The sequence below is a fragment of the Neoarius graeffei genome, chromosome 18, assembly GCF_027579695.1.
Source record: "Neoarius graeffei isolate fNeoGra1 chromosome 18, fNeoGra1.pri, whole genome shotgun sequence".
Classification (NCBI taxonomy): domain Eukaryota; kingdom Metazoa; phylum Chordata; class Actinopteri; order Siluriformes; family Ariidae; genus Neoarius; species Neoarius graeffei.
The window spans coordinates 44988950-45008347 of NC_083586.1; the positions used below are offsets into that span (position 1 = coordinate 44988950).

Here is a 19398-nt window from a genome sequence, read left to right on the forward strand (position 1 = left end):
AAACCTGCGCATGTGCACACGGACTTCCTCTGTCTGCTTGATTACGCGAACCAAGCGATATCATGCACATTATTTGCTCGGGAATCCCCTCAAATTAAATAACTTCCCAGCTACAGAATGGCCTGGGTTGTTTTTTTTTTTGGAGATATTACAGAAATAAACATGTATCACAATGAGCAAATTTCAGATGGAACTAAATTTCACCAGTTTTATGAAATCGAAAGGCTGTCTAGCTTTAACTGTGGTTATTTTTATGTTAATTTGTAAGTTGTAACGATTCTCTCTCTCTCTCAAATGGTTGTGACCCCTACCATGCCATGAACAAACACACGACAGTGCAAACAAGCATTAAAGTGAAGTACAAACACTCAACCTATCAGTTTTAACATTTTACAAAAAAAAGACTGAATACAAGCATGGCCACTCACATCCCTCTACACACACACGCACACACAGAGGAAACTACCACTTAAACCTAAGCAAATGTGAAAGCTTTGGCAGCCACATCCAGCTAACCCCGGATCCTCAGCACCAGCTCTCTCTGTGTTTTTCTCTCTTACACACACACACACACACACACACACACACTCCCTTGGCTCTTTGCACGGGGTCAGTGAATAGGCCGAGGGTGTGGCGAGACATTAGGGAAGCGATGAATCTGATCTAGTGCAGCACTTACACAAAGAACATCATTGTGCCCTCCATTTAATCTTGTGCCTTACTGATCCCTTTCAAAACTACATTGTCAGCCAGCAAGTGGCAGTCCACTACAAACCTCCTTTTCCCACAGAAACACAACATTCTGTACTAGGATCGCTGGAGCTTACTATTGTAATATAGAACACAACACGAAAGAGAAACCTGCACCAATACCAACAATGGAAATCAGTATCGTTAGAACAAAGTTTACTGAAATTACCCACAACAAGGTCCAATGTGACATTTCAGAAGCCATTCTTGGATTTACTTGGATATGGCCCTTTGGCACTTCGCTCAAAAATCACTCTAATTCAACTCCAGTTCACGCCAACATTTTCAAAGCGCGAATAATATGTGACATAGTAAAGCCATGACTCACTAGTTCCAATGAAGAAGCTGCGAGCTATCTGCATATCTCAATGGAGGACCAGCTATATATTTGCATATATTAATATCCAAAGTTATTTCCCCCATTTTCTCCCAAATTTGGTCATGGGAGACCATTAAAGAATTCCCAGTCACCAGCTGGGTCTCTGCTATCATACAACATCTACCAAACTGCGTGGGTAACACAAGCTTCCTCAGAGACATGCGAAGCCTGGGGATCACATCTTTTTGATTTACTGCTCATGCTGCATCACAGGGCAGTGTAACACATCACATTACATTATATTAATGGCATTTAGCAGAAGCTCTTATCCAGAGCAATGTACAACATACCCAGAGCAGTCTGGGGAGCAGTTAGGGGTTAGGTGCCTTACCCAAGGGCACTTCAGTCATTCTTGCTGGTCCAGAGAGCCAGTACCCTTTTGGTCCCAAAGCTGCTTCTCTAACCTGAAGGCCATGGCTTCCCCCTTGGTGGAAAGTGCTATCTACCCTCTTCCACATACATGAACTCGCAGACAACTATAAATGCCTAATCTTTCTGCGATCCCATTTCTCCCACTCGAAGTGCATGGCCAATTTTGCTCTCTTAGATCTCTGGCCACTGTAAGCTGGCCTAGTGGTTAGCGTGTCCGCCTCTCGATCGGGAGATCATAGTCGGGTCATACCAGAGACCATCATGAAAATGGTACCTAATGCCATCTGGCAAGGCAGGTTGCAATACAGATGCGAGGGGCGTCAAACTCTTGCGGTTACCAGAGGACTAGCCCCCTTGCTGTATAGTTGAGAGGCTGGGGGCTATAGAAACAGAGATTGGTGCTACCCAATGCACTTTAAGGGCCTGGTTAGTACTGGGTCGGGAGACTGCCTGGGAAGACCAGGTGCTGGCATAGAAAGGACTTTGACTCGACTTGGACCCCTAGCCATGGATAACTGTTGCATCATTGGGATTCAAACTCATGATTTCCCAGTCAAAGTTGTTTAATCTAATCTGAAATGCAAATCAAGAAAAAAGTGAAGTGTGGCAAAATGTCAGCGCAGAAACAGGAATATCAGGTTTGTGATATGTCAACAAGGCTGGTCTGTTAGCCAGGTTAGGCAGATGCAAAGACATACAGGATGTCTCATCTCATCTCATTATCTCTAGATGCTTTATCCTGTTCTACAGGGTCGCAGGCAAGCTGGAGCCTATCCCAGCTGACTACGGGCGAAAGGTGGGGTACACCCTGGACAAGTCGCCAGGTCATCACAGGGCTGACACATAGACACAGACAACCATTCACACTCACATTCACACCTACGGTCAATTTAGAGTCACCAGTTAACCTAACCTGCATGTCTTTGGACTGTGGGGGAAACCGGAGCACCCAGAGGAAACCCACGTGGAGAACATGCAAACTCCACACAGAAAGGCCCTCGCTGGCCACGAGGCTCAAACCCGGACCTTCTTGCTGTGAGGCGACAGCGCTAACCACTACACCACCGTGCCGCCCCATTATTATTATTATTATTATTATTATACTAATGAACACTTTGGCTGAATGGCTCTGTATTTCATTATAGGAATTACAGCATGTTTGAAAACTGCTGGAAGCCATCAGGACAGAATCAATGGGAAGTGTTTATATCTGGGGCTCTCAAGGTCTGTGTTTCTTTGTGTCTTGAGTATGCGAAAGAAAAAGGAGGTTGAAGATGGTTTGGAATCTTAGTACCTGAAGAACATGGGGGAAAAAAAAAAAGGAAAGCAGTACAAGAAATATGAATTGTGGCTTGTGTCCAGTGTAATGTGAGCTGAAGCACAGAGCATAAACAATACCCTCCTACATCTACAGTACGATGGCTTCTCCCTGTATTTCTCCTTCAACCTCAGGGAAAGAGCTTCCTATCTCTTTACATTCTTACTGTGCTTAACATGAAATGTAGCAGAAAGACTGTCACTACGTGATAAGTGTGTGGTGCAAGAGACTTTATGCATGTCTCGAAACACATTCCCTGTGCCCGAAATCACTCCCTACTCACTATATAGGGCACTACATAGCGAGGACGCCATTTTATAGTGCTGTCCGAAACCTTAGCGAGGATTATTTACACTCTATATAGTGCACTCAAAGTATCCCACAATGCATCACGAAAAGTAGTGTACAACGATGGTCACTAACCAAAGCAATATATCCCATCATGCATTGCGGTCACGCTGAAAGAAATCAAATTAAAAGTCTCAAATTTGATTTAATAAAAGGCAGCAGCAAAGAAGAAAGTATTCAGCCTTGATTTAAAAGAACTGAAAGATGCAGGTACTTTGTATTGATTAATGTGGGAAATTATACGCTCAGTATAATATGGATTTATCACAAAAATACATGCATGTATTTATTATTTTGAAAACCCACCAGCCGACTGATCTGGCACGTTTTAATTGTGCGACAGTAATGACGTAAATACCAGCGCGACGGACTAGTGTCCAAAAGGGTTTTTTTCATTTTACCAATGAGCTCACGATATAGTCCTCTATATAGTAATTCCCTATATAGGGAGTAGGGAGCAGTGAACGAGTGAGCGAATGCGGACACAGGGATTTTTTCATACGTCACCAATAAATAAGGAATAAAACATGACAGGCCATTATTTGGTTATTTTAAAACAACAAGTCCAGATGTGTTTTATTTCTCTTATACCACAGCAATTTACCAATAATTACCATTTTTTTAAAAGATTTTTGGGGGGGCTTTTTGCACTTTTATTGGATAGGACAGTGTAGAGACAGGAAATGAGCGGGAGAGAGAGACGGGGAGGGATCAGGAAATGACCTCGGGCCGGAATCGAACCCGGGTCCCCGGATTTATGGTATGGCGCCTTATCCACCTGAGCCACAACGCCCCCAATAATTACCATTTTAACTTATTTAAGAACATACTTTTAATCTGCTTATGATTACAATTAACATTAAAGTAAGTGTCCATATAGCGTTTTAATCTTAGCGCCAGCATCTTTTTTTCAATTGTTTCCAATGCAGAGAGAGTGTAAAAGCATGTTTTTCACAGAGCTCCGCTGTTTTAGGTGTTTCTAGTTGAAAATCTAACTTTTCAGAAAGGTGTCACCACTGCCGCTCCTGTTCAGGCAACCAGCCATACAGTGGTTAGAGTGTTGACATGTTTCAAAATATTTTTGTCATAGAAACAAAACCGATGCACAATACGAGAGTGCTTTTTTGGTGAAGCGCTGGGATGAAGTGCTCCCCAGTGTCCTGCTAGCAATTTTCTGTCAGAGAAAAATGCTATATGGACACACACTTTTATGGAACTTCTACAGAACTTGTGTTATGATAGTTATAAAAACACATTTTCTCGTGTCAGAAGACATAAAGTTACAGCTTTACCACTGACTGTTACAAAACACTGACACTGAAGACTCCTTCCAAAAATGTTCAATAAATATTTCATTGCAGAAACGTTCACCATATGAAAATTTCATATTTTTAAAATCTACTTATATTGACCGTTCACCATAGAAGTTCACCATAACTATAGAAATTATAATTTGCTAAAAGAAGCACGTTAATATAAACCTGTAATCTGCCTTGCAACTTAAACTGATTTCTGCTCTGACGTTACAGAAAATGAGTCGACACCTTCCGACCAATCAGAATCGAGAATTCAATGATGTTGTGGGATAAAGTATATTATTATACATACAGGACACTTTTTCGATGGAATAAAAACACGTGTTCTATTCCCTTCTAGTGGGTTTCATTCATTTGGTTTGACAGCATGCAATATTGTTAGCATATTGCTTATCCTATGTGTATTACGTCACTCTACCAAATGGAGAATAAGCGTTGAATATGGTTTACGATATTGCATGGTTATCAAGACAACATGACGTCGCATGACGGAGACATAAAACACGCACGAGCTCACAAGCAACTGTGATAATTTGTAAACAAACATGGCCGCCAGGTTTGCTTCATTAAATATGGAAGATTTTGAGAGAATTTTGAAAGAGAAAGACACATTAAACACCTGAAAGGAATGTGTATGTATAACGAGACCGTCAATGATGGCGTAGCTCATTCCGGCCCTGTCTAGTCCAGAAAGAACAAGCTAAAGCGGGCCACCTTGCGCAATAAATGTTGCAAGCTATATACACTATATACAAGTGATATACAGAAACTATATACACCCTAGGAATACCTACCTATTTGCCAGAAAGAATCCAAAACGGTGAGGAATTGACTAAGAAGAGATTTTTGTTGAACTGCTCATTAAGGCTTAATTAGTCCATAACTTCATTAGTAACTGTAATTAAGCAAATCTGGGTAGAAGTTATATGCACCCTAGGTACCCCTACCTTCATGCCAGAAAATCAAAATCGGTGAAGAATTGAGGGAGAAGAAGCGATTTGTGTGGAAATTGCTCGTTAGGGCTTAATTACTCCATATCTTCATTATTAATTGCAATTATGCAAATTTGGGTAGAAGCTATATGCACCCCAGGCAAACCAACCTTCCTGCCAAAAAGAATTTAAAAAAAAAAAAAAAAACGGTGAAGAATTCAAAGAGAAGTGATTTTTGTGAAATACAGATGACACCAGATGATGGACACCACATGATGGTATAAGGTCATCACCTGTTGGCTGGATGAGATAATAATAATAATAATAATAATAATAATAATAATAATAATAATGGGGCGGCACGGTGGTGTAGTGGTTAGCGCTGTCGCCTCACAGCAAGAAGGTCCGGGTTCGAGCCCCGTGGCCAACGAGGGCCTTTCTGTGCGGAGTTTGCATGTTCTCGCCGTGTCCGCGTGGGTTTCCTCCGGGTGCTCCGGTTTCCCCCACAGTCCAAAGACATGCAGGTTAGGTTAACTGGTGACTCTAAATTGACCGTAGGTGAGAGTGTGAATGGTTGTCTGTGTCTATGTGTCAGCCCTGTGATGACCTGGCGACTTGTCCAGGGTGTACCCCGCCTTTCGCCCGTAGTCAGCTGGGATAGGCTCCAGCTTGCCTGCGACCCTGCAGAACAGGATAAAGTGGCTAGAGATGATGAGATGAGATATCAGATATATTCCATTCACCTAGCTAACTCATCTTCAACTAGTTCAGTATCATGCTAGCTGAATGGAATATATCTGATATATGTACCACTCAATGCCAGCCAATATTATTTAAATATTAAGCAATAATATTATATCTTGTTTCTCTACCCACCCAAAACTCTCTGGTATCATTAAGCAAAAATGTTTCTTCATATCATAGAAGAAAAATTATATTATGATATCAGTTCCACATAGATTTCAAAGAGCCAAAGGATTCACACTGCTCTTTTATCTGTCCTGTCAAGCTTAGCCACTTGATAAAGAGCACCCAAATCCCATAAAATCAGCATCAGCTCAACACAAAAGTGCATTTAAAAATGCTGCCTAGGGAATCAGCCACCAGGCATTCCCATCACTCAACTAGATCCTTCTCTCTTATGCTCTCTGCACTCGCAGTACTCCGTGTCCTCTTTAATCCCACTTTTATCTGGGCTGTTTATCCTTCTTTTTCTATTTCTACTTACATTAATATGGATTGGGTTAACTATGACTGGCTACTCCCAATGCCGAAGTCTTCCACTCCACCACTGGCACTGATGATTAAATCAAACTGGGACCAACACATTAAATTGTCTTGTTGTTGGAAGTCGAAGCAACTGTACTTAAGGGACAATCTACAAGTGAGCTAGAATGAGTAGCAAAACATCTTAAAGATATCCCAAGTCCAATCACTTTGCCTCACGAATCGACATTTCCACCGTTATGGCTGTGACATCTGAACTCATACTGATGAGACAGTTTGTATATCTTGTCATGTGACCTTTCAGGGAACGTGCACACAAATATTCAAATGTAAGCTATTCATTTACATATTAATATTTTGCGCATTTAGTCAAGGTTATGGAGTTGGTTTTGGGAGAGTACAGTGGTGCTTGAAAGTTTGTGTACCCTTTAGAATTTTCTATATTTCTGCATAAATATGACCTAAAACATCAGATTTTCACACAAGTCCTAAAAGTAGATAAACAGAACCCAGTTAAACAAATGAGACAAAAATATTATACTTGGTCATTTATTTATTGAGGAAAATGATCCAATATTACATATCTGTGAGTGGCAAAAGTATGTGAACCTTTGCTTTCAGTATCTGGTGTGACCCCCTTGTGCAGCAATAACTGCAACTAAACGTTTGCGGTAACTGTTGATCAGTCCTGCACACCGGCTTGGAGGAATTTTAGCCCATTCCTCCGTACAGAACAGCTTCAACTCTGGGATGTTGGTGGGTTTCCTCACATGAACTGATCGCTTCAGGTCCTTCCACAACATTTCGATTGGATTAAGGTCAGGACTTTGACTTGGCCATTCCAAAACATTAACTTTATTATTCTTTAACCATTCTTTGGTAGAACGACTTGTGTGCTTAGGATCGTTGTCTTGCTGCATGACCCATCTTCTCTTGAGATTCAGTTCATGGACAGATGTCCTGACATTTTCCTTTAGAATTCGCTGGTATAATTCAGAATTCATTGTTCCATCAATGATGGCAAGCCGTCCTAGCCCAGATGCAGCAAAACAGGCCCAAACCATGATACTACCACCACCATGTTTCACAGATGGGATAAGGTTCTTATGCTGGAATGCAGTGTTTTCCTTGCTCCAAACATAACGCTTCTCATTTAAACCAAAAGTTCTATTTTGGTCTCCTCCGTCCACAAAACATTGTTCCAATAGCCTTCTGGCTTGTGCACGTGCTCTTTAGCAAACTGCAGATGAGCAGCAATGTTCTTTTTGGAGAGCAGTGGCTTTCTCCTTGCAACTCTGTCATGCACACCATTGTTGTTCAGTGTTCTCCGGATGGTGGACTCATGAACATGAACATTAGTCAATGTGAGAGAGGCCTTCAGTTGCTTAGAAGTTACCCCGGGGTCCTTTGTGACCTCGCCGACTATTACACGCCTTACTCTTGGAGTGATCTTTGTTGGTCGACCACTCCTGGGGAGGGTAACAATGGACTTGAATTTCCTCCATTTGTACACAATCTGTCTGACTGTGGATTGGTGGAGTCCAAACTCTTTAGAGATGGTTTTGTAACCTTTTCCAGCCTGATGAGCATCAACAACGCTTTTTCTGAGGTCCTCAGAAATCTCCTTTGTTCGTGCCATGATACACTTCCACAAACGTGTTGTGAAGATCAGACTTTGATAGATCCCTGTTCTTTAAATAAAACAGGGTGCCCACTCACACCTGATTGTCATCCCATTGATTGAAAACACCTGACTCTAATTTCACCTTCAAATTGACTGCTAATCCTAGAGGTTCACATACTTTTGCCACTCACAGATATGTAATATCGGATCATTTTCCTCAATAAATAAATGACCAAGTATAATATTTTTGTCTCATTTGTTTAACTGGGTTCTGTTTATCTACTTTTAGGACTTGTGTGAAAATCTGATGATGTTTTAGGTCATATTTATGCAGAAATATAGAAAATTCTAAAGGGTTCACAAACTTTCAAGCACCACTGTATACTCTGTGAATTTTAAAGAAAACACACGGATCTGAAAATATATGGATCTGAAATTTGTAATAATGAAATAGATTCACTAAGGACAAAAAAAGAAACCGGTGGATGGGTGAAACTGCTCTGCCCTGTATATTATCTAATGATAGTTTCATTTTCTCAAAAGTTCACTTTAAAGCTAGACTGCCTTTCAATTTCATAAAATCGGTGAAATTTCGTTCCCTCTGAAATTTGGTCATTGTGACGTGTTTATTTCTGTAATATCTTTAAAAAAAAAAAAAACCTAGACCATTCTGTGGCTGGGAAGTTATTTAATTTGAGGGGATTCCTGAGCAAATAATGTGCATGAAATCGCTCGTTTCGCGCAGTCAAGCAGACAGAGGAAGTCCGTGTGCGCATGCGCATGTTTACCTTCTTCTTCTTTTGGGTTTTCCGGCAGCTGGCATCCACAGTGTTGCATTACTGCCATCTACAGGTTTACCTTGACCGTGCACTGACAGTTCCATCATTCTGTCGCTAAACGAACAGCTGATCACACCGAGGTGCTCGCTGACCGCCGATATTTATTAGTTTGTTCCTGCGTTTCCTTTCCTTCGCAACATAATGTCTTTTCTCCTCCCTTTCCGTTACTGTAGTTGGTCTTTCACATTTCATTTGCACACTCACATCCTCCATTGCCCTTTCCTGTTTCAAATTTGTATCCCACAATGCCTTGCGCGAACAGGGAAAGCCCACCACATGATGCATGACATAGTATCTTGTATTGGGTCATGGTGAAGCAAAAAAAAAAAAAAAAAAAATAGTGGAGAATTTAGGGCCACATGGCACTAAATTCATTAATTGTTCTATTTAAAAAAAAACTAATAAAATTGGAGGTCTGAGATTTGAATTCAGTAGCTTTCGGTCCACTAAACAAAAATAATTGGGTGTCGGGAAAATTCTTTTTAAGACCTACACTTGAAAAATCGGAAAGGCGGTCTACCTTTAAAGCTGTAATGCATTAGCTATACCGGTATATAAATCCAGAGAATAAAGACGCTATACTAAGTTTGAACAATATTTTTTAAAACAGGTACAGTAGACCACATTACTGGATATAACAGTACAGTATGAGTAAAAGATCACACTCAAAGCGTCCTGATAGCGAGATGCCGACAAAGAATGACAGACATCTCATTTACACCATGACCTCTTACCAGCATGTGTATATGATTTTCCTACTTGTTACTGAATGACACAAACAAATCAAACTTATTGTAAAATGTAATAAATAATTGAGGAAATCAGGTGGTAAAATGGACTGAAGAACAATAAATAGGTCAACATCTGTAACAGATTTGAATCAATGTCCACCTGTTTTTTTTTTTTTTTAGCATTTCACAAGCTCAAACAGGCAAACAGCCTGGGAAATCATTACAATCAAGTTCAAGTTCAATGTTGCTTTTGAAATTTGATAGTGATGTCTGACTTTTTTGTTATGATTACCATTGGTTGTCCTTGACTTCACTGCAGACTGTAAGACATGATGTGGCTGGAGCCTCGTTCAGGATTCTCTAGTGCACAGTTTGGTCTCTCCAAACAAATTAAATAAAGCTGATGTGATATCTGCTCATTGTTATAGTGACACTGCAACTTAGATCCGTAGTACGTATTATATCCCTCATCAAAAAAATCCCGTGCAGGGATTGGCCAAGGATGGCTCACGTGACATAAAATAGTTCCACCATTAATTAAGCAATGTATCTTGTGACGTCAAAAAAAAAAGGGATATGGTGAGAGTCAGTCATGGTATATCCTGGATATACCATGAACTGACGTTTCAATTTCAAGCTATACGACCGACTTGAGTCACAGCTGTGGCTCCGTGAGCATTTTTGAGTGTGTAGATCTATGGATCATGATAATGCCTGGCGAAGTAGGCGAAAGCATGGTACATTGCACATGTGCAGGTCGAAGGTTGCTCTGATGTAAACAACAAACATGGCTGCCTCCATTGAGTTTATGCCGAGGTTCAGTCTTAACACCTAGTTTGGAATTTTTTGATGAGGGATGTAAATCTAATATATCATGCACTGAGAGGCTTTGGGAATTATGGATTCTCTTCAGTGACTGACATAGTACTATTTTTTTTTTAACTTCAGGGCTGCTTCCCTCACAAAATAGTACTATGCCAGTCACCTCAGAGAATCCATAATTTCAACCGGAACCTCTCAATGCATGATATATTTGATTATTATGAGCACCAATTTAGAGAGCCAGCCAGAGAGGAGTACTTTACATGACAGTGGTGTAAGGCAGGGAAACTAGACTAAGGCCCTGTCCACACGGCAACGGATTCAGGTGACTCCGATACAATTGCTTATCGTTTAGGCCTGACGTCCACACGGCACCGGCGTTTTGGGTGCCCAAAACGCAATCTTTTTGAGAACGGGTTCCAGAGTGGAAAGATCTGGCAACGTTGCCGTTGTGAAGTCGTCTGGATGAGTAGAACGGATTTGTTTACGATGATGTCACAACCACATGACTGTGAGTGCTTCACGCCGGGTAGAAGTGTAACGAATATCACCAGGAAAAAGCCTTACAGAGCACTAGTGAGAGTGAAACACGAGCTTGGATATTATTATTATTATGTTCAGTGTTAGTTCACAGTAGTAATGCAAGAAGCAGAATAGTGACTAATAGTGAAGCAAAAACATGCAATTGTACAAACACTGCAGCTCTACAGCAAAATATTCATTTATGAAATGGTCTGATTCTTAACACCAGTAGTGCCAATGATCTCATTGCGATGCGATGCGAGTTGTCAACAAATCCTATAACTTGGTTCATGAAACGCGCTTACAAAATATTTTCACTGTGAATATTTATTGTGTAATAGTGCAAAGTGAGAGAGAGAGAGAGAGAGAGAGACTCTGCCCTTAGGGCAGAGTCAATCCCGCCAGCAAAAATAGGGGAAAAAAAAGGAGCGATCTCACCTCTTCAGATGTTGGTTTTAGTCCTACAATACATTCCTCAAAAAGGGCGTAGAGGAGCAAATTAATCCATCAACGTGTAGCATTCAATTTATTCCGGACCATTAAAGACGCCGCCTTCCGCGTAGAATCATATGTCATCCTCGCCGCCATATTGGATAGGTCAAAGCGGAGAATAAAGATTCATGCGCTGCCTTTAACTGTACCAACAGGTTTACCGTCCAAACGAGATCACATGGGATTACCTTTCACAGGTGAGAAACAACAAATTAATCCATCAACGTGTAGTATTCAATTTATTCCGGACCATTAAAGACGCCGTCTTCCGCGTAGAATCATACGTCATCCTCACCGCCATATTGGATAGGTCAAAGCGGAGAATAAAGATTAGCTGCGTTTAACTGTACCAACAGGTTTGCCGTCCAAACGAGATCACATGGGATTACCTTTCACAGGTGAGACTGGAAAAATACTTTTCATTGTATTTGGTCATTATAATGTAATTTTACGAACAGATTTTCCTGACTTTGTGGCTAATATGAAGTCTCGCGTATAATAGTTTATGCGCATGCGTCCTTACTTCTATTGTTCTGGTGTCTCCGAAGGGACCGTCTTACAGCGCCCCTAGAGGTGTGGCATGTGTATTGCATCGTTTTCAGCAAGCGTTGCGTTGCCATATGGACCTGATATTTTACTGATCGTTGCCCATTTGGACGCGATATATTTTTAAATAACATCTCGTTGCCGTTGTCGTGTGGATGTAGCCTAAAATTTGTAATGTCCAGGGAGATAATAGTCCATGCTTACAAATGTCCAGATAAGCAACTAACATGATTGAATGGCAACAAATTTCCCTTTTAATGCTTAGCCATTAGTTATTAGGTTACGGCTACAGTGGTGCTTGAAAGTTTGTGAACCCTTTAGAATTTTCTATATTTCTGCATAAATATGACCTAAAACATCATCAGATTTTCACACAAGTCCTAAAAGTAGATAAAGAGAACCCAGTTAAACAAATGAGACAAGAATATTATACTTGGTCATTTATTTATTGAGGAAAATGATCCGATATTACATATCTGTGAGTGGCAAAAGTATGTGAACCTCTAGGATTAGCAGTCAATTTGAAGGTGAAATTAGAGTCAGGTGTTTTCAATCAATGGGATGACAATCAGGTGTGAGTGGGCACCCTGTTTTATTTAAAGAACAGGGATCTATCAAAGTCTGATCTTCACAACACGTTTGTGGAAGTGTGTCATGGCACGAACAAAGGAGATTTCTGAGGACCTCAGAAAAAGCGTTGTTGATGCTCATCAGGCTGGAAAAGGTTACAAAACCATCTCTAAAGAGTTTGGACTCCACCAATCCACAGTCAGACAGATTGTGTACAAATGGAGGAAATTCAAGACCATTGTTACCCTCCCCAGGAGTGGTCGACCAACAAAGATCACTCCAAGAGCAAGGCGTGTAATAGTCGGCAAGGTCACAAAGGACCCCAGAGTAACTTCTAAGCAACTGAAGGCCTCTCTCACATTGGCTAATGTTCATGAGTCCACCATCAGGAGAACACTGAACAACAATGGTGTGCATGGCAGGGTTGCAAGGAGAAAGCCACTGCTCTCCAAAAAGAACATTGCTGCTCATCTGCAGTTTGCTAAAGATCACGTGGACAAGCCAGAAGGCTATTGGAAAAATGTTTTGTGGATGGATGAGAGCAAAATAGAACTTTTTGGTTTAAATGAGAAGCGTTATGTTTGGAGAAAGGAAAACACTGCATTCCAGCATAAGAACCTTATCCCATCTGTGAAACATGGTGGTGGTAGTATCATGGCTTGGGCCTGTTTTGCTGCATCTGGGCCAGGACGGCTTGCCATCACTGATGGAACAACGAATTCTGAATTATACCAGCAAATTCTAAAGGAAAATGTCAGGACATCTGTTCATGAACTGAATCTCAAGAGAAGGTGGGTCATGCAGCAAGACAACGACCCTAAGCACACAATTTGTTCTACCAAAGAATGGTTAAAGAAGAATCAAGTTAAATGTTTTGGAATGGCCAAGTCAAAGTCCTGACCTTAATCCAATCGAAATGTCGTGGAAAGACCTGAAGCGAGCAGTTCATGTGAGGAAACCCACCAACATCCCAGAGTTGAAGCTGTTCTGTACAGAGGAATGGGCTAAAATTCCTCCAAGCCGGTGTGCAGGACTGATCAACAGTTACCGCAAACATTTAGTTGCAGTTATTGCTGCACAAGGGGGTCACACCAGATACTGAAAGCAAAGGTTCACATACTTTTGCCACTCACAGATATGTAATATTGGATCATTTTCCTCAATAAATAAATGACCAAGTATAATATTTTTGTCTCATTTGTTTAACTGGGTTCTCTTTATCTCCTTTTTGGACTTGTGTGAAAATCTGATGTTTTAGATCATATATTTGTGCAGAAATCTAGAAAATTCTAAAGGGTTCACAAACTTAAGCACCACTGTGTAAATAAGACAATTCAAGCAAAGCGGTGGTTTTGTTTTGTACTGGTGCTTAACATTACCACTTCAAGGATTTCTGAACAGATGAGATACATCTGTTTTGAAAGTGGCGCAGTGAATACAATACTTCTGTCTTGTTTTTTGTCCACAATTTTAAACAAGCCGTGTACTCAGTTTGCTAATTGAAGCAGAGAGGGTAAATAATAATGAAAAAAAAATTATATATATATATATATATATATATATATATATATAGATAGATAGATAGATAGATAGATAGATAGATAGATAGATAGATAGATAGATGAAAGTTTGTGAAAACTTTCCCCTTTTTGACCGAATGTCTCTCGCCCTGTAGCTAGTCTCTGGTACAATGAGCTGAATTCAGACAAATAATTTATAATAAATGCACGTGATTGGACAAACTGCTATCAGAGGTTCATGCCAAAGAAGCCAAGCTGGTTCATGCTTAGAAAACTAGAGTCGCTGAACTAAAGCCAGGTTTTTTAAAAAAAAAAAATTATATGTTTATCTGTTCTGTTACAGTATTTTACAAGTATTCAGTTCAGTCCACAGAAATACATTCTTGGATCCGCATCCACATTCACTGGATATGAGCAATCACACGCTCTGATTGGCTACTCTACTACTAGGATATCAGCTCATATACCGTGCGTAGAGAAAAACAAAATGCTGGAGTGTGCTGCTAAACCAACCGAGGACTAGCACTACGTTCACACTGCAAGGCTTAATGCTCAATTCCGATTTTTTTGTGAAATCCGATTTTTTTGTGAGGTCGTTCACATTAACAAATATATGCGACTTGTATGTGATCCTCAGTATGAACGAAAAGCGACCTAAAAGTGTTCCGCATGCGCATTGCAGGATACGACGACATCACACGCAGTGAGCATGGCCAGTGTTTACGGAAGTAACCTAAAGTTTCCTGTGTATGACAGTAGCCAGCATGGAGTACCTGGGGATGATGCAGTTGTTGTTGCGACGGAGCCAGAACATGCACAATAGCCTGATGTTAAGGAGGAGGTTGAGAAGGAAGAGGGCAAGGGTTTTGGCTCAGGCGTTCTGCGGGGTAGTGACTGCAACCTCCGTTCAAAGGAACATCAAAGCCATGTTGTTGTAACTTTTTTTGAGAGACCCGCCGCCTACTTCAGCGCAGAATAGTGACGTTTGTGGCTTGCTGATGACGTGTAAGTCGGATGAATGCGACCTGGCGGTTCAGACTGAAGTCACATATGAAAAGAGCGGATAGGAATCGGAATTAGGACCACATATCCAAACAGCCTGGGTCGGATTTGAAAAAAATCGGATCTGTGTCGTTCATATTGTCAATAAAAGATCGGATACAAGTCACATATGGGCGAAAAAATCGGATTTGAGTCACTTCAGCCTGCAGTGTGAACGTAGTGAAAATAAAGACTCTACTCAAAAACAAAACCTCAAAAATTATCAAGTATTTAAAAAAAAAATTGCTAAAAGAATATAGGGTTGTTGTTTTTTTCCCCAATATCGCCTGTTTCACACTCCAGCCCAGTCAGTGGCGGTAATGCACCTTTAAGTTGATTTGTCAACCGCCAAAAAAAAAAACCCTCAAGAAGAAGAAAACTCCCAAAATAAAAAAAGATAAGTTTTTGTCACTGTCACTTTTTCAAAAGTACAACGAAATTGAAGGTGCTGTTGACTCATGAGTTATATATTCCAACAAAATATGGAATAAAAGTATTTCATGGTAAGAACATATCTTTTTTTATTTTTCAAGAATTATTTTTATTGCATTTTTCACAAGTTGCTACTGTCATTGCGCCGGTTTGTTTACATTCTAAGTGGAAATGATTTTGGCCGACGTTTTGTATAAAAGTTTTTATTTATCGAATTTGCAAAAAATAAAAATGCTCTGTTTCTCAAAATCCAGTAAATGTGGACATAATAAAACAGTTATTCCACTCAATCTTGTCATACATGGCTTATGGCCGACTTGGTGCTACGCGCCTCGTCAGCTATCAGCTCATGTACGACTCGATTTCATAGAATAGCAGTATTACCACCTTCATATTTACAACATGATGCAAGTAACCCAAGACAGCTGTAATAATGCAGGATAGAAAGACACTATGTTGTAGAAGGTAATTGGACAATGGAAAATAATGATTTTTCACCAATGGGTAAAAATGGGAAAGTACTTTGGACAGGCTGTGAACTGTTACCATCTTATAAGATCACACAAATAGGTGCTGAGACATAAATATTGGATACAGACAGTACACACACACACACACACACACACACACACAGCTGTGGATCAGTGTCTGGTCCTCTTCAGACCTGAAGAACATCACAAACACAGTTGTGCTTTGATAGTCATGTACAAATGATTGTGCCATGCGTTATGAATCTAGACATGAGACACATGCACTTGGAAAAAGAATATTTTGTTCTTACTTTATTACCTTCACCAACTTTGTTGGAGAAGGTTTTCACCTCTGTTTGTTTGTTCCCAACATAACTCAAAAAGTAGTGAACAGGTTTTGATGAAATTTTGAGGAAAGGTGAGCCATGGGCCAAGGAACAATTGATTAGATTTTGATGTAAATCTGGATATGTCTGTGGATCCAGGATTCTTTTGTCTTTTCCCAGCATAACTCAAAACGTAGGGAACAGATTTTGAAATTTGGTGGACAGCTTTAGTATTATCCCAGGTATGAGTGATTTGATTTTGACGTTGATAATACATTACGTGGCTTGGTGGAGGAGGGACGCACTCTACCGGTTTCCCTTCTAGATATAATAAAAGGCTGCATTTTGTTGAGATAAACCCTGTCCCATTCATAAAGGAAAGACAAGACAGTTTGTGGTTATTTTGGATACCTTTGAAGAAAGATCAGACTAGTGACTGAAGACGCATACTGTGAATACATGATGAACATGTCTGAGTTATCATGAGATGGTAATACTGTATGTCTGAGCAAATGATTCCTCTTCAGACTTTAAATGTAATGTTTCATTCAGTGGATTTGCTTGTCTTAAATGTCCAAAGCAAAAATCTCAGTGACCTACATGTTTTAATGTGCAGCTTGGCCACAGGGCGTTCACAACATTGAGTCACCAGATTATTGGAGCAATTCTGCTTTAACAATAGGATAAATCGGTTATTTTTGAAAACATGTGACGCCAAAAACAAACAAAAACACTTCACTTACTTGAATTGAGTCATTGGCCATTCTGTGCTGGTTGAAAAACAGCGTTAATGAGAATGAAAGCACCACCGGCGTGTCAGCAGCAACAGTTTGTTTCCCTTCTCGCAGATATTTACCGATGGCTAACAACAAAGAGGTCCTGGATGTCCCTTTGTGTACAAAAGTAACACTAACATCCAGAAAACCGTCAGATGAACATATAGAGCAACATCAAAGAGAACGCGTCTCTGCGATCCATCCCAAATGAAAGAAGGATCTTTCCTAAAGAAAGTCACGACAGGACTGTCGGGACGACTTCAAAGCGGAAAATAGTTCAAAAATCATCTTCAAAGGCGAATCATTGACGGTTCTGGGACACCGGTAAAGACCTGCACAAAAACAACAAGGGAAAGATTCCTTCCAGGAAAATAATAAACGGTAAAGCAAAACGAACGATGGTGCGAGTGGTACCGGTTACAGCCAGCTAGAGAGACCGTGGAGAGTTTAGTACCCGTCGTGTCTTTCTTTCCATTCAGTAGCCCACATCTCTCACCGACTCACTCCTTTATTTGTTTGTTCCGCGTCCGAGCGCGGAAATCCGTCCATCCGGCTCACGGTGGGACCCAGAGCCCAGCTCGCTCACGCGCTACACAGCACAACACGACATGCATGTAGAATAATAATAATAATAGTAATAATAATAATAGTAATAATAATAATAAACAGCAGATTTCTTTCTTTTTTGTTTTTCTGGCAGTGAAAAAGCTTGCCCTCGTTCCAGCCTCGGTTCTGTAATGATGGTGATGATGATGGTCCGAGAGGGAGGATCCGACGTGTCCCCGGGTGGTCACGTGACCACACGATTGGCGAGACAATGCATCCCGACCTGGCTCACTTCAAATCCAAGCATTACTGAATTCTCATCAATTTTCTTACTATAATTTTTTTTACTATATATATTTCGATCTAACAGCACGATATTGTATTGTTTTAATTAACATTCCCATTTATGATGATGATGATGATGATGATGATGAATGGTTTTGTGTTGTGGGGTTTTTATTGTTGATGATTCTCTTGTGTCTTTTTCATAACAACAACAACAAATCTAACCCTTTGTAAGCTCTTTAATAATCATGTTTTCTTCTTCCCCTGCCCATAGCCTACCCTTAACAAAGACAGCCCTGAGAATGGTCCTGCCAAGAAGGGGTTTGTTTGTTTGTTTGTAAATAAATAAATAAATAAATAAATAAATGTCCTCATCCAAGCATCCTATTTTTACCTTAAGTCATGTTAGCCAGCCCTGAGCTTTGGTACCCCCAGATAGATAGATAGATAGATAGATAGATCTATCTATCTATCTATCTATCTATCTATCTATCTATCTATCCAGGGCAGTTAGGCTACTGGCCTTTCTTGTGCCTTTTTCACAACAACAACAAATCTAACCCTTTGTAAGCTCTTTAATAATCATGTTTTCTTCTTCCCCTGCCCATAGCCTACCCTTAACAAAGACAGCCCTGAGAATGGTCCTGCCAAGAAGGAAGGAGGTGGGGTTTGTTTGTTTGTATGTAAGTAAGCAAGTAAATAAATAAATAAATAAATAAATGTCCTCATCCAAGCATCCTATTTTTATGTGAAGTCATGTTAGCCAGCCCTGAGCTTTGGTACCCATAGATAGATAGATAGATAGATAGATAGATAGATAGATAGATAGATAGATAGATAGATAGATAGATAGTTTGTCTATCTATCTATCTATCTATCTATCTATCTATCTATCTATCTATCTATCTATCTATCTATCTAGGGCAGTTAGGCTACTGGCCTCATTCTTGTATTTAGAGGAATAAAGGATTATGTACCATCAACTACTGCACCTGTTATTATGTCTTTGTCTTTGTTATTATGTCTATGTGAAAGTCAGAAACTCGTACCAAAATTTCAGTAAGCACTTGAAGGCTGCATGAGCAAGCAATTTAGTGATTTTAATGACAAAATGGGGCGGCACGGTGGTGTAGTGGTTAGCGCTGTCGCCTCACAACAAGAAGGTCCTGGGTTCGAGCCCCGGGGCCGGCGAGGGCCTTTCTGTGTGGAGTTTG

The 19398-nt window shown here is 40.4% G+C and overlaps 1 protein-coding gene across 1 annotated transcript in view; it reads right to left on the reverse strand.

The window, feature by feature from the left end:
* The window catches only part of pkn1a (protein kinase N1a), a 121328-nt gene extending 103232 nt beyond the window's left edge, over positions 1-18096 (reverse strand). The window contains exon 1 of the mRNA XM_060898885.1: positions 17321-18096. Within this exon, the coding sequence (XP_060754868.1) occupies positions 17321-17341 (21 nt within the window). The 5' untranslated portion in view covers positions 17342-18096. The remainder of the gene's footprint in view (positions 1-17320) is intronic.
* Between the last annotated feature and the right edge of the window lie 1302 nt (positions 18097-19398).